The sequence below is a fragment of a genome, unplaced genomic scaffold (genome assembly GCF_019419815.1).
Source record: "Pyrus x bretschneideri cultivar Hongxiangsu unplaced genomic scaffold, Pyrus_bretschneideri_v1 Contig32, whole genome shotgun sequence".
In the NCBI taxonomy this organism is placed as follows: domain Eukaryota; kingdom Viridiplantae; phylum Streptophyta; class Magnoliopsida; order Rosales; family Rosaceae; genus Pyrus; species Pyrus x bretschneideri.
In genome coordinates, this window is record NW_025999635.1 from 247,434 (window position 1) to 262,859 (window position 15,426).

At 36.9% G+C, this 15,426-nt stretch overlaps 2 protein-coding genes across 4 annotated transcripts; both read left to right on the forward strand.

The window, feature by feature from the left end:
- Positions 1-6,071: 6,071 nt before the first annotated feature.
- LOC103958385 (probable protein S-acyltransferase 15) lies at positions 6,072-9,309 on the forward strand. 3 transcript variants are annotated; one of them, XM_048590825.1, is made up of 7 exons: positions 6,072-6,448; positions 7,367-7,447; positions 7,550-7,651; positions 7,749-7,820; positions 8,455-8,553; positions 8,641-8,671; positions 8,855-9,309. In XM_048590825.1, exons 1-7 carry the CDS (start codon positions 6,176-6,178, stop codon positions 8,938-8,940), a joined length of 744 nt encoding a protein of 247 aa, XP_048446782.1. In that variant the 5' UTR covers positions 6,072-6,175; the 3' UTR covers positions 8,941-9,309. The 3 variants fall into 3 exon arrangements, with proteins under 3 accessions (XP_048446782.1, XP_048446783.1, XP_009368912.1); XM_009370637.3 differs by having other exon boundaries at positions 6,075-6,448; positions 8,641-8,736; XM_048590826.1 differs by lacking the exon at positions 7,550-7,651 and having other exon boundaries at positions 6,073-6,448; positions 8,641-8,736.
- Positions 9,310-12,656: 3,347 nt separating this feature from the next.
- On the forward strand, positions 12,657-14,153 carry LOC125480193. Its single transcript, XM_048590763.1, has one exon. The coding sequence runs from the start codon at positions 12,657-12,659 to the stop codon at positions 14,151-14,153; it is 1,497 nt and encodes a 498-aa protein (XP_048446720.1).
- Positions 14,154-15,426: the final 1,273 nt, after the last annotated feature.

The following is a 15,426-nucleotide window of genomic DNA, read 5'->3' on the forward strand; positions in this document are numbered from 1 at the left end:
TATGTATAAACAGTGTTACTTTCTGAGCTAATACGTGGGACACGTGTCAAATAATTTATAAATAGACACAAAGGAGACAAAAACCGGGAACAGCAAAGCGCAGCCCCATGCCAGCTACCCATCGAGTTAGATATATTTATTCACGATTCTTAGCTCCAAATTGAATTCGATTGTGCTCATTTTACCAAAAGTACATTTAATACTAAAATGTATTCTGCTCGAAAATCAGGATTAATTTGTTCGTGCCATTATAAGGTAACCGAGGACGAAAGATAACTTAAGTATATAATCAACACCAAAAAGGTAAATCTAGCATTCAACTTATATTTTTATTAATTGATACATTTCTTAACCTTTTTTCTCTGATCAGATTGCAAGTCTTTAATGGCCATACTTACATGTGTCTCGTTAATTAATCATACAATATCAAAGTTAGGGTTTAAACCACAACGGCACAAAGAACATATTAAGCATGATCTCTTCGATATTAAAGTAGGTTAACCACAACGGCACAAAGAACATATTAAGCATGATTCTCTCTTTCTGTCGATCAGGTTGAAAATCACCATAAAGTTTTAATGAAAGCACTTAGATGCATACTATCCTGTACATATTCTTCTTCATCTTGATTAAAAAAAAATTTAAATTTAAAAACAACTTAAAACCATGACCAGACAAAACTCTTCTAGAAGAGTACTATCGGCATCTCAGCAGAAAGAAAACCCTTTGAGATATAAATTAGGTTTTTAATCACAAATGGTCTTTTATGGATGGATAAATAGCTATGGATGATCCTTTGCCATGACCAATAAACTGAAAATTAACGAAAAAATTATGGCAAAGAAGTACTGCCTACATAATGGTCAGACAAAACTAGATGTATTTAGATATTGATATCTGTAAACTGCAGATGAACAGCGAACATTTTACACAAGGAGAAATTATATGATTCACCTTTTTAGGTAAGTGGTTTAAGGATTGCTGTGTCTCTATTCACTGGTATGCAGCAGTGCGTCCACAAAATAATTGTGCGAACGAGTAAAAGTACTGTCGACCTGTGGAATACCATACAGAAAATATTTCAATTGCTAAATTCACATAATAAAAATATATAATTTCAACCGAAATTATAAAGAAAACTAAGTGCATTTTTCCAGTTTATAGTTCCTTAGCTAGGGAATACCATGATTATACTTTTTTATGGGGAAATATAGTAAGTCTGCAGATCACTGCATGCCCAAGATATCCAAATTAAACATGGTAATTAAGGACCCAAAGGAAAGTTTAACGTTAACAAAATTTATACATAATATATATATATATATATATATATATCTGTATGTATATCAAGTTTATTGTATATTATATAACCGAGGTTTAGCAAGTTCATCTCCTTCAATCTATTTCTACTCTGCAATATTATCTGCGTTTTAAATTCTTAACGAGCAAGTTGTAAATTTATGGTACTCTATAGTAATTACTTTACTTTTCAAGCTTTTTAGCTTGGTCTAGTACTTTTTATTCACACACACATGAACATAAAAATTCTCATACCGAGGCGGCCAATAATTAAGTTGATACTTGTCTTAATTTGCAATCTAATTTACAATCTAGTAATATATATATATATATATATATAAGTAGTGTAATTCTGATGAGAGAATATTACTTTATATACACATAAAGACATTTTATACCAAGCTCAATGGTGCCCAAAAATGGCTTTTTGCCCCACTATGGTACTACATATTTTTACCACTTCGATGGTTCAAAGTTCTGACCACGCATTGTACTATTCAATAATTCTAACCATAGTACTAAAGATGCTAGATGGCATAGCAATATTTCAATTCCGACCTAAAAATTATCAAAAAGTACTTGGCATTGTTGTATGATATTAATATTTGAGAGAAACACAGCTTGAGAGTAGTAGTGATCATACAACCGTTGGCACTTGTACTGCGTTTTCTTTGAGACCACAAGTCGATGTTTGTGAGTAATGACAGTTGACAGAGAGAAGTTGTACTACGTTTTCGTGGCCTTATGCTAGCCTGTTATATTGGCAGTGATTTTGGAGTTTTGGTTGGATTTATAATGACGCTATAGCTTCTTATGATCGTGGTGGCCAAGTGGTTGTTTGGCTTTGGGATATCGGGGTGTCATGCATGAATTTGATATGCTAACTACCTAGCTAGCTTTTAACTTGTAAGTACTTTTCCATGGAAACTTCTGCATGGACCGCCGCTTAATATTATCATGATGAGGTTGTGAGAGGGGATATATTATTACTTAATTTATTCTAACATTTGAATCTGATTCTCCTAAACTCAGTTGGGGTTGAGGGTAGACATGTCCTAGGTTGACCTTCCCAAGTTCCAACCTTATTTAACTAGTTAATTAGGGCCAAACCCTCGTCAAATCAGGAAAAAGTAGAAAATTAAGGGCATAAACAATAGAGTATAGCCAATTGCGTGGAGCATTCCTAGGAATATACAGTTAGTAATTAGTTGGATGCTTCAAGAGGTCGGAATGTGTAAGTGTATATATGCATTATATGTAAAAATTTGATAATATGCAGGGCTGGCCTTAAAGAGGTTCCGGTGGTGCCACCACACATGAACCTTGATGTTTCGAACCCCTCAAATTTTTTTCTGGTCCCTATATGATAGAATCATTTTTTGTGAACTTAAATACAAATTTTTGGTGTTAGCGTAGTTGAAAATTTGCCTACTCTTATTTTACGGAGTCTCCCGTACAGTTGTTTTTACCGTTTGCTTGCTTTTAAGCAAAAGAGACAAATTAACACCATATTATACTTCTCCACAATTGTCTCTCTCTCCCAAGAAAAACCCTAGATCTAGAATTTCATCGATGCCAGCCCTCTTGCTCCGACTTGAGGCCGTTGGCAAACCTCACCGCATCCCCTCCGTCACCCTTCTACCCCGCCATATCTCCTTTTCATGTGAAACTACAGGGCCTAAAAATTTTCAAAGTCGACTTTGATAATCGGAATTGTTATTGGCACTCTAAAAATCTCATTCTACACTCCAAACTTTCTATATTAGGAAAGAAAAATACACTTGTGAGGAATGTAAAATGATATTTTTGTAGTGCCAATAACACTCTTAATAGGTTGAAGAATGCTAGGAAATTGAACATGTTTGTTGGTGGATAATGATTGTTGATATTTTGTAAGCTCTACATGCATAAACGAGGCATTGCTCTTAATTATAGATAATAACGTGTATATATAATAAATTTGATCTTTCTAACACTGTAAGAATTTTCTAGTTATATTGGCTAAAGCAGATGCAATTTGCTATGCACCTAAGTTTGAAAATAATGTATGGCGCTGATGATATACGTACGTACACAATAATGCAATAAACAGTTACGAAAGCTGAAACACATCATGCCCTATATGAATACATTAGCTATAATTAGTTTACCATAGTAATATTTCTGTGCTTTTTTAACTTTTGCAGTGGAGATTTTTACTTGTACAATCCTGATTACCTTGAGCCGTTGAAGATCCTGATCAGTAGCTAGCTAGTTTTATTGTAGTTTGTACTACGTACTGACCTAGCTAGACCTCATGAACCTTACAGCAAATGCAAATCAAGATTCAGAACACCCGAAACTGTGGTCTTCCATTTAACAAGCAACATAACATCAGTGGCAGATGGAGCTGGGGACTCCTCTTCAATTCTCCAAAATCTTGCAGGTTCTCCTTTGTACTAATTTACCCACACAAAAAAAACTTGCCTAGATCGGGCACTGCATAATACGATGAGAAATTTACGAGGAAACAAAATACTACATGCATCTAATTAAGGTAACATTGCAAGAACATGGGAAACTAGGAAACTGAATAATTGATATCATAACTATTAACTTCATTGGTTTTAAGATATCTGCAAAGTTGCAAACTAATACAAAGTCACATTAACTAGTATTCTAGTTTCATGAGGTCGGACCAGATTTAGGCCCAAGTTATAATTTTGTTTTGAAAGAGGCCTGCATTAGCAGCCTTCCAAACCTTTTATTTTTTATTTTTTATTTATAAATAGGAAACTTTAACGAAAAATTCCTAGTATTATTCACTTTAACGAAAAACCACATTTTTACACTAAAAAGTCAATCCTGGTACTATTCACTTTACCCTTTATTTTGTCCTTATCATTAAAACTCAAAGTTTTCAAACCCTTTTCATTAGTTTTTCTTTATAAATATTGTGAAAAGAGCGGAGATTGAAAATTCAAGACACTTGTTCAAAAAAAAAAAAAAAAAGGGAAATTCTTGACAAATAGACAGTGAATAAATCTTTCATGTAAGAGTAAAGTGTTACTTGTCTGCAACAAATATATAGTTGGATAATTAGCAACTAGCAAGTCCATGTTCTTTCCTTGGGATCTGCTACTAAAGTAGTCAATTGTCCAACAATAGCAATAGTCATAGGAACCCCTGTATGATGATGTTTAATCTTGATAGTCAATCTCTTTCATGTATGAGTAAAGCCTTACTTGTCTGCAACAAATTTTCAGAGTTAGGAACCCTTTGGTTTTCAGAAACATTGAACATCAACATACAAGGGTTCCTATGACCATTGCTATTGTTGGACAATTGACTACTTTAGTGTTTAGCAGATCCCAAGGAAAGAACATGAACTTGCTACTGATCCAACTATTTGATGGAAAGCTCTCAAAAATCAACGTTTTAAGATCGTCTTATTATATGCAACCTATCATAGGAGGGACTTGCAAATACTGAAAATAATCAACGTTATGTAAACCACCAACTTACAAGACAGAAAGCAAATGATTACTCAATTTTACAGCCAAGTTAGAGCTTGATAGCAAACAAGACCTACACATTAACATTCGGTGCACATAGAAATCTTGAGCGATCGAACAAATGCTCTATAAGCTTGGGACAACGTTGCAACACGACCAAAGAATGGCTCGATCGCTCAACTTCCGAAGGACACATCAGAAGAGGGTCAAAACGTCACCCCAGTAGCGCAATATCACATCAGCACCATCAACTTTGATTCGCCTGAGCCAAAAAAGCTCCACCTCCTCAATGAAGAACTTGATTAGTTGGCTAAGTGACGACCACATTCACCTCCACAACATCTTGAGAAGAAAGCAAAAATGGACACAAGGAGTAGGTCCATCCAATATCTAACGATGAAAAACAACACCCACCACAGGCCCAGTTAGATCGATGAAGAATCTAGCCAGCATGCAAATCCCAAACAAATCTGAAATCGCCAAAATAAAGGCCCTAGAAGAACATTATGGGACAAAAACCATGCACAAGGCAAGGGAAAGGACGACTAACACATGATGTCTAGGGAGAAACGTTATTTTGGTGGGGGGGGGGGGGGTGGGGTGGGTGGGATGGGCGGGGCGGGGTGGGTTGGCGGGGCGCGGCGCTCCGGGGTATCAAAAGGTTCCTTGTATTTCCAAAGGGTGGGAACCATGAAAGAAACCCTTGGCCCCGAAAACTACAAATCTTGGTTTCGATGGCTTGTAGAAAGAGGGAGAAAGAGTAAGAGAGAAAAGAGATAGGTCGCCATCTTGCTGATCACTGTTGTAGGTTATACTCTACTCTTTGGAGGCTTAGATCTTTTATAACTTGTTAATTTTTTATTTTTAGTAATGTTATTTGACCACTTTTATTGATTGTATTGTTAAGTATCTTTTTAATACAAGTGAGTTTCATATGTCTATAAATAAATTTATTAAAGAGATAATCGATATGTTATGGTACAAAATACTATTATTTTATATCTTTAACTGGATTGCACTTGTTTGTGAGAGGAGTGAATATGGTCTGTGCCTTTTTCGTTAATTAAAATGGATGAAAAATATAATGTGTTGTATCGCCCCCTAGACTACGTAAACGAAAATTGAGACAATTGACAACAGAAGGACAAAAGTGAACTTCAACCAAACTAGAGGAGTTTGACCCAAAATTAAAAAAAACAAACTAGGGGACCAAAAGTGATTTGGTCTTAAATTCTTGGGTACATTTAGAAACTAAAAAGTAAAAAGAAATAAGCAAGTAAAAGGCTCGGACCTTCCTCAGACACAGAATTCACGGGAAATAGAATTCCGAGAAAAACAAGGGAAAAGTTTCCTGTTGAATCCATCTCCCCCCCAAACCCACGATGAAGTTCGAAAGGTTCCTGTCAATCCCAATCTTAATGGTGTTTCTGTTAATTGGTGTTGTGTGTTACATCACGGTTTTCATCTTCATCGACGATTGGGTTGGATTGAAGAGCTCCGCTGGTTCTCTGAACGCTCTGGTTTTCATTTTCTTGGCATCTCTCTGCCTCTTCTCCTTTTTTGGCTGTGTTCTCACCGACCCAGGTCATGTTCCTGCTTCCTACGTCCCTGATGTTGAAGATAGTGCGGTCTCCGATCAAGAATCTAAGAAAAGTGTGAGCTTTTTGGAGCGCTTTTTTGGTATTTTCTGTTTGGTTGGTGAGAAAATTGAGGGAAAGATGATGAGTTGAAGTTTTGGTTTTAATGCTTTATGTTTGGATGTTGAGTAGAATGCAAGTTTTGAGTGGTGTGTTAATGGGTTGTTGAGAATGTATCTAATTAGTAATGTTATAGATTTGATGAATGATTCTGATGCTCGTTTCGACTAAGGGTTAGTTAGATTAACTGTTGTTTGTGAAATTTGGAACAATTTCGATGCTCATTTGAGTGGATTCATTTTATAGCAAGTCAAATAATAAGTTTTTGAATCTTGGCAAATGGCAATACAGATTAGTAGTTATTCTCACCCCATTGGCTCTTATATCTGTTTCTTGTGTGATTTATCGGGTTTAGGCCCTAAAACAGTGAGAATTGAGAAATTTTTATGAGTTACTCATTTGTTGTTTGCTGATAGCAGCATCAACAAATTAGTCAGCATACATGCTTAAAGCTTGGTTGTTTAGGGAGTATGCATAGAAAATATGAGAGTTGGACTATTGAGTTGATCGCATTGCTTGTTGAAGGAGATCTTTCGAGCGTGAGTCAGTTCTTATACCTGTTTCATCAAGGTGGATATTTGTTAGTATAGTAGAGATAGAGATATCATATAATTAGGTTACCAGTGAGATGAAACTGAAAGTAAAGCTTATACAATTGCAACCATAGGAGTATGGACACAGGACATAGTGACACAAGATAAAAGCAAAGCGCTTTCTCTCTCTCTCTCTCTTCCCCCTGCAACCCACTTTCAATGAATTTCTGAAGAGTTCATGTCATCAAGTATGTTATTGCGGTGCATCTAGCCGCACATTAGTAATGCTGATTTCTTCTCTCTGTAGCTAATTTTGAAACTTTGGATCCTTGATCTCTGACAGGGGCACTGTGACAAGTGTTCTACATACAAGCCTCCCAGGGCTCATCATTGTCGGGTCTGCCGAAGGTGTGTTTTAAGAATGGTAGGTTGAATTACATTGTCATTTCCATGTTATATTATTCATGATTCTTTTGCACACATTATATTTTTCCGTTTATATTTTTCATGCCAAAATTGGGTGCAGGATCATCACTGCCTGTGGATCAATAACTGTGTTGGTTACTGGAACTACAAGGCATTTTTGATGCTTGTTTTATATGCAACACTAGGATGCTTGTACTCTACAGTTAAGTTTGTCTGGTTCTTCCTTTTACATGCTATGAACTTTATCATATAATAATAAGCCGCCTCAAATTCTGACTGAAGGTTTTCAACATGTTTAGGTGATCATTATAAAGTGTGCATCTCAAAAGGACTTAGAATTCAGTGGACGTGTTAGCCACAAGGTTTTTTATGTGAGTTAGTGCACTTTTGGTTTTTTCCTTTGGTGCTGAGGACGTTTATCTGTTTCTGATTTCTTGATTTGGAGTAAATTCCTACGTACTTAAGTTACATCAAGAACCTAGTTAAGCCTCTTCTGTGTTTATGCACACTTAATGAGTTAGATGCAGATATAGTGCTTTCTACTACAACGGATGTTTTATGGCTCAAATTTCAACTGCACAGAAATTTGGAGGACTAGTTGCTTAGTGTAACAGTCATATAAATGAGTCCGTTTGAGTAATTGATACCACGTACCGAAAAATAACTTGCATTAGACCAATAATATATTCTATCAGTTATGAAATGTTAAGGCAACGAACCATAAAGTTTTAAATCAACAGGAATTTTGAATTGAATTTGGAACTTAGGATAGATTACAAATAGTGCTACCGAGAAGGTTAATTAGCCGATCGATTTATTGTGGGAGAGTGTCCTTTACAACAGATTTTCATCTTTATAACAACTTGAGCTTAGTCATCTACTTAGAAAGTTAAAGATTTATTACTCTAATTTAGTTGAATTTTTAATGAAGTTCTATTGCAGTTCAAAGTGATTTGAACTTAAAAGCCTTTGTTGCATCACCAATCATCTTCACTGGTTATTCAGGTTGTGTCTGGAATAGTGATGGCTTCCTTGAGCTTAATGCTTGGAACTCTTTTAGGTTGGCATTTCTACCTCATCACCCATAATATGACAACTATAGAGGTAACTGTGACATTTCGTAATTGGAACTGGAGCTATTTTTTCCTTCTCTGAATAATTGACACAGAGCTAACATGGATCTCTTACCAGTATTATGCAGGAATAAGGGCAGCATGGTTGGGTAAGAAATCTGGGCAGAGTTACAGACATCCGTACAATCTTAGTATCTACACAAACATCACTTCGGTCTCTATCTATCCCACTCTTTCTGTGCCACCTCTACGTGTGTATTTTGTATCTTCGTATATGTGTTACTAAAATCTGTGAGAAAGTTAACATTGCAAGTCATTTTTCTTTTGATCAGGTTTTGGGTCCAAATGTGCTGAAATGGTTATGTCCTACATCAGTAGGGCATCTAAAAGATGGACTTATCTTCCCTACTCCGCGTGATAGTTCATGAGTTTTCTGCCGCTGCCCAAATTCAGATTCAGTGGCCCAAATTCATGCGTGTACAGCAGAACACAAAGAACGTGAAGCATGTTCGCTGTAGTCATCTCTTAATATGAAAACAAACTAGGAAAAGGGCAACCCAATGGAAGAAGCAACTGGATACGTTATGAGCTTCATTAGATGCATAAGAAGGTACCAAGACTTTCATAAAAGGATAGAGATTGGCACTGTAGATTGGATATTTTATTCAAATACAAACTGGGTAATACTACCAGAATAGAAACAAAGTTAGTAATTTCACGTCTAAAGACCATTTTTGTATATATTCTTTATGGGATGTGGTTTTTACATACCATTTTTAACTTTTCACACACCTCTTTTTATTTCTAGCCATCAGATGGATTAAATCAAAAGGAAACAACAAACATGGTTAAACAATGGTATATGAGACGTAAAAAAGACCGTGAGTGTTGTGTGTTTATCATTTCTTTTCTTTTTTTCAAATACCTTTGGTTGTGCCATTTTTTTGGAGCCATTTTTTGTTTAAATGATCAATAATATATAATCCGTGATGCCAAGCTCAGTGTTTGGCTCAATTTATATCTATCAATTTGAAAATGAGATGTCACAATGTCACCACGATGAGTTATGTAAAGAGGGACATGAGATGGTTCCAATGGTTAATATTTACAAATAATATCAAACATTACCAAGTTTTGGAAAAGTGATTAAGTTAACGTGAGTTGTTGGAGATCGAAAAAGAGGACAGAATTATTTGCGGTGCTCAGGTCAAACTGCAACAACAAATACTTTTAAAGAAGAAAACAAAACAATATAGGATTTCGACTGTAGATGTGAATCTGAAGCAAATCATGGAAGTTGCATGGTACATTATTTTCATAGGAGAGAAGGCTGCAGGGACCGACGCAGAAAATTTGAAGTGGATAAAGCAATTTTTTATTATACAAGTGAAAGGACGTAGGTGATAGAAGAATCGAATTTGGGGCTTTTTTTAATAAACAATATTAAAAAATTTAGGATTTCAAATGTGGAAGTAAGTGTTCTTAACCACTTGCAAGCTCCATACTAGTAGTCATGGTATCATGACATCTCATTTTCAAATTGATAGATATAAATTAAGGCTACGGTTATCACAAATTAAATGTTATTGGGGAAATTATGATTCCATTTCATAATGAAAATAATATTACAATTGTGTATATCTACAAGATATTAATTGTAACATCTCACATCGGCCAACGAAGAGGGGGTGATGTGCCTTATATGTACATGCCCACCTCCATATAGCACGAGGCATTTTGGGAGTTCACTGGCTTCGGGTTCCATCGGAACTCCGAAGTTAAGCGAGTTCGGGCGAGAACATTCCCAGGATGGATGACCCACTAGGAAGTTCTCGTGTGAGTTCCTAGAAACAAAACCTTGAGGGCGTGGTCGGGGCCCAAAGCGGATAATATCATGCTACAGTGGAGCCAGGATTGGGATATGACAGAATGGTATCAGAGCCACTCTGCCGTGTGATGCGAGTGTGCCAACGAGGACATCAGACTCCTAAGGGGAGTGGATTGTAACATCTCACATCGACCAACGGAGAGGTGGTGATGTGCCTTATATGTACATGCCCACCTCTATATAGCACAAGGCATTTTGGGAGCTCACTGGCTTTGGGTTCCATCGGAACTCCAAAGTTAAGCGAGTTTGGGTGAGAGCATTTCCAGCATGGGTGACCAACTGGGAAGGTCTCGTGCAAGTTTCCAGAAACAAAACCGTGAGGGCTTGGCCGATGCCTAAAACTGACAATATCGTGTTACGGCAGAACCGGGACTGGGATGTGACATTGATACTTTTGTAATGACAGCCCATTCAACTAACCAAAACTAACAAAACTAAAATAACAACCTCTTAACAAGTTAACAAACACCAAGCCTTTTTCTTTACAATATTGCCCTTAATATTCCGCCTCAAACTAAGCTGAGGTGAGATTTTGTCTCTGAAAAGAAGAAATCTTGACTTGACCAATGGCTTAGTGCATATATCAGCAATTTAGTTAGTGCATATATCAACAATTTAGTCTTGTGTGTAGGTAAAATGAACAGACACTTCTTGGATAGAACTTTCTCTCTAATGTAGTGGTAATCGATTTTTCCACATGTCTGTTTTGGCATGGAAGATTGGATTTTTGGCCAAGGATATGGCAAAGATGTTGTCACACCACATCTTTGGAGGACAAGGAAGAATTAACCCAACATCAACCAACAACTTGCAAATCCAAGTAATTTCAGCTTCAGTGTTGGCAAGTGATTTGTACTTAGCCTCAGTGGAAGATCTTGCCACTGTTGGTTGTTTCTTGATACTTCAGCTAATGATAGAGTCTCTCAAAAAAATACAAAAGCCACAAGAAGATCTTCTGTCTATATGGCAGCCTACCCAATCTGCATCTAAGAATGCATTGATACTAAGTGATTTTGAACATTTTGGAAACCAAAGACCAAGGTTAATATTACCTTTGAGATACCTAAGGATTCTCTTGATTGTTTGAAGATGTGATTCTCTTGGACTTTGCATGAATTGACACACAATATTAATTGCAAATGATAAGTTTGGTTTGGACCAAGTTGGCTCTAATACCATATTGAGAAATTATGATTCATTTCATAATGAAAATAATATTACACTTGTGTATATATAAAAGATATTAATACCCTTGTAATGACAACTCATCTAACTAACCAAAACTAACAAACCTAAAAAAACAAACTCTTAAGTTCTTAACAAACACTAAGTCTTGTCCTTTACAATATTACACTTAGTAAATACTATTTGTTACAAGATAATTAAGAACTATATTATGTTGAATGCTGCACAACTAGAGGCAAATAGTGGATAGAGCATCCTTTTCTTTTTGGTGGCAGATTCTCTGCCCTCCAATTCGCGTGCCCTCATGTTTGTGTGGTCACAGTTAAGCCACATCAACATTTTATATTACTATTCTTTTTGTCTTATTATCTCTATAAATATATATATATATATATAATGTTGACATGGCTTAACCGTGACCACACAAAACAAGAGGGCACGAAAAGTGGAAGGGCAGAGAATCTGCCTCCTTTCTTTTTTTTTTTGTCCACCACCAGCTCCTAGTTGTTCAGTATTCAACTATATTATGTAATCCGTGATGCCATGGCTTAATTTATATCTATTATTATTTTATTTTATTTATTTATGTTTTTTGTTGAATAAGATGCTTTATGGAACTTCATAAAACATAAAAAGGCCTCACAAACATTAGCACTGCTAACTATAAAATACAAAGGCTTCCAAGAAAGAAAACATCAAGCTAGATCGTGTGCACTAATGATATGGGCCTCGGTAAAAAATCTTCCGGGTAAAAACCAATTGAGACAAAACTTCGGACAAAGACAAATAGAGTAGTACCTCACGTGTTTGAAGTACAATGCATCACCTCCATTATTGCAACACCCATCATACAAAGCACCACCATTATTTTCGTACGACATCTTCCATCTATTCTCCCAATTTAATGTTTGAAAATGAGACGCCGCGATATCATGACGATTAATAATGTGGACATGAGATGGTTGATGAAACATAGCCAAGTTTTCTGGAGAAGTGCTTAAGTTAACGCGAGTTGTGGGAGATTGGGATCGACTTCAGAACCTCGCAAGGAGAGAATTAGAATGTCAACATTGCCCAGGTTTGTGGTGCTCAAGTCGAACTACAATGACAAATATTTGCGATTCAATATTGATGCAGATGAGAAGCTGAAGCGAGTCATGCCAGCTGCAAGGTATATCAATTTCACAGGAGAGGAAGCATGGAGCGATTACACAAAATTTGAAGTGGAGAAGGCAAAGAGTAATGGGAATGAAGGACTAGTGCACATTAGATGCTGCTGCAACAACAAATACTGGGTGATGCCTGCTTGTGGTTATACTCAGATTGTTGCCGGTGCTGATGAACCAGACGAAGACAAATCCAGGTTCTCGTGTACCTTGTTTGAACCTATCTATGCATATGACGATAGCCTCCCGGTTCATGATGCCAGAAGTACTAATTATATAGGACTCCGATTCCGCCATGTCCACAGTGGAAAGTACGTAGCATTGGTGCAAAACAATCCGAATGACAAATACTGGGGTTTCATATACACGTATGGGGAATCACCTAGCCAGAAGTTTATGGATGTGTTCATGGTCATCGACTGGGAATCATTGGTGCCAGTCGAGTTACTTCCCAAGCATGTGGCGTTCAAAGGCCGTAATGGCAACTACCTCAGTGCCCGCTTGATCGACCAACAACCACATCTGCTGCAGTTCGAATCCAATGACATTGAAGATCCATCTGTGGGAAACGAGGTCTTCACCAACGCTGATGGAACTGTCCGCATAAAGTCCAATTCCTCGGGGAAATTCTGGAGACTTTCCAAGGACGACTGGATATGTGCCGACTCAGATGACTCCACCGACAATGATTCCGACACCTTGTTTTGGCCGATCAAAGTAGGTGACAATGTCATTGCTCTCCGCAGCATGCGCAACAATAATTTCTGCAAGAGATTTACCATCAGCACAATTACTAGCAGTCTCAATGCAAATGCCCCCACTATTGACAAAGAGGCGTACCTTGAGGTGGAAGAGGTTCTCCCCTTATGGAGGGATATCAGTGGTATTTCTCTTCGCCTCTATCGTGCAAGGATCTACAACCAACACATTGTTGAAATGGCCGTGGGAGAGGTCGTTAACCGTACCAAAGAATCTTACCCTGTAGAGGTGAAGCTTTCGTATACACAAACAACGAGAAGTAATTGGAAGTACTCTAGCGTCTCGTCGATTTTGAAGTTGCCTGGTGTCAAAAGCAGTACCAATACCGCAATTCCAATAATTGCAGACGATAACAAGGTGAAGATTGGATTTACTGGAACAGCTCAATTTGGAGTAACTGAGACAGTCACAAGTAGTCAAAAGGAGGTTGTGTATAAAGTTGTTCTGCAAGCAATGACTAGGGTTAAGGTGAAGTATGTAGCAGCCGAGGCTTCATTTGATGTTCCCTTCTCCTACACCCAGCGCGATACTCTTATGAGCGGGGAAACAATTACTAGCAACATAGACGATGGTGTTTATACTGGTGTCAATACCTTCGATTTCAAGTTCGACAACACAGAAGAAAAGCTTTGATATTCCATTAGTACTACTGTACCAGAAATTTATGTGTGTATCTTCGTTTATGTTTTATGTGATCGTCATTTTGCAGTAGTCTGTTAATTTCCAAAAAAATCGACGAAAAAGAAATAAATCAAGAACATAAACTTTTGCATGCCATTTTGTTTTACTTTAATTGCCTCGTTTTTTTTTTTTTCCAGTGCTGATAATATTGAATCAGTATTGTCTTTGAGTTTGGAATAGTCTTTGGATTTATTTCCTCTCTAACAATGTCTTTTCATCCAACTTGTGATGATATATGTTATTAAGAATCAAATCCTTCATGAGCGTGTGTTCCAGCTTTCTCTCACTCAAAATGCTCTTTATTTATAAAGATTTTGACAAATGAAATACTAGAAAACTGAAGTTCATCATAAATTAGTTCATTCTCAAACCTGGGATGGTGGATAATGAGATAAATGTTTTAGTTGCCGGGAATACGGCTCCCTGGTACATTCAGTGTTGTAATACAAGTGATTGCAATTTTTTTTTAAAGTATCTAACGACTTAGATTATAATACTTTGTGTACTAGGCTGTGTTCTTAACACATTGAAAATTCTCTCCTATACTGATGCCTTGGTTGTATTAACAATTTATTATTGAGCCTTTAGTTTTCTAGCATTATCATGCATCAAGAAGAAAAGCCAATCAGTGAAGTTTCTTGTGACTCTGGTGATTGATTTTATGATTAAGTTAAGGAGACAACTATAGTGCCAATAAAGAAGACTTCTAGCATTATCATGCATCGAGAAAAAAAGCCAATCAGTGAAGTTTTTTGTGACTCTGATTGATTTTATGATTAAGTTAAGGAGACAACTATAGTGCCAATAAAGAAGACTTCTAGCATTATCATGCATCGAGAAGAAAAGCCAATTAGTGAAGTTTCATGTGACTTTGGTGATTGATTTTATGATTAAGTTAAGGAGACAACTATAGTGCCAATAAAGAAGACGATCACTATTATAAAAAATGTCACACCCCGAATCGGCTTCGCAGTAGCACGATATTATTTGTTTTGGGCTTACCATTTCCTCACGATTTTGTTTCTGGGAACTCATGAGCAACTTCCCAATGGTCACCCATCCTGGGATTGCTCTCACCCGAACTTGCTTAACTTCGGAGTTCTGATGGAATCCGAAGCCAGTGAGTTCCCAAAAGGCCTCGTGCTATAGGAGGTGGGCATGCACCTATAAGGAACATCAACCCCGCTTCGTTGGTCGATGTGGGATGTCACAATCATCCTGGGAT

What these genes read in the sequence shown, in the direction of transcription:
- LOC125480193 (XM_048590763.1), top strand. Translation starts at nt 12,657, where the DNA reads ATGTCAACATTGCCCAGGTTTGTGGTGCTCAAGTCGAACTACAATGAC.
- LOC103958385 (XM_009370637.3), top strand. Translation starts at nt 6,176, where the DNA reads ATGAAGTTCGAAAGGTTCCTGTCAATCCCAATCTTAATGGTGTTTCTG. An exon ending in ATCAAGAATCTAAGAAAAGT is followed by an intron (nt 6,449 to 7,366) that starts GTGAGCTTTTTG and finishes GATCTCTGACAG; the next exon opens with GGGCACTGTGACAAGTGTTC. An exon ending in TCTACACAAACATCACTTCG is followed by an intron (nt 8,737 to 8,854) that starts GTCTCTATCTAT and finishes TCTTTTGATCAG; the next exon opens with GTTTTGGGTCCAAATGTGCT.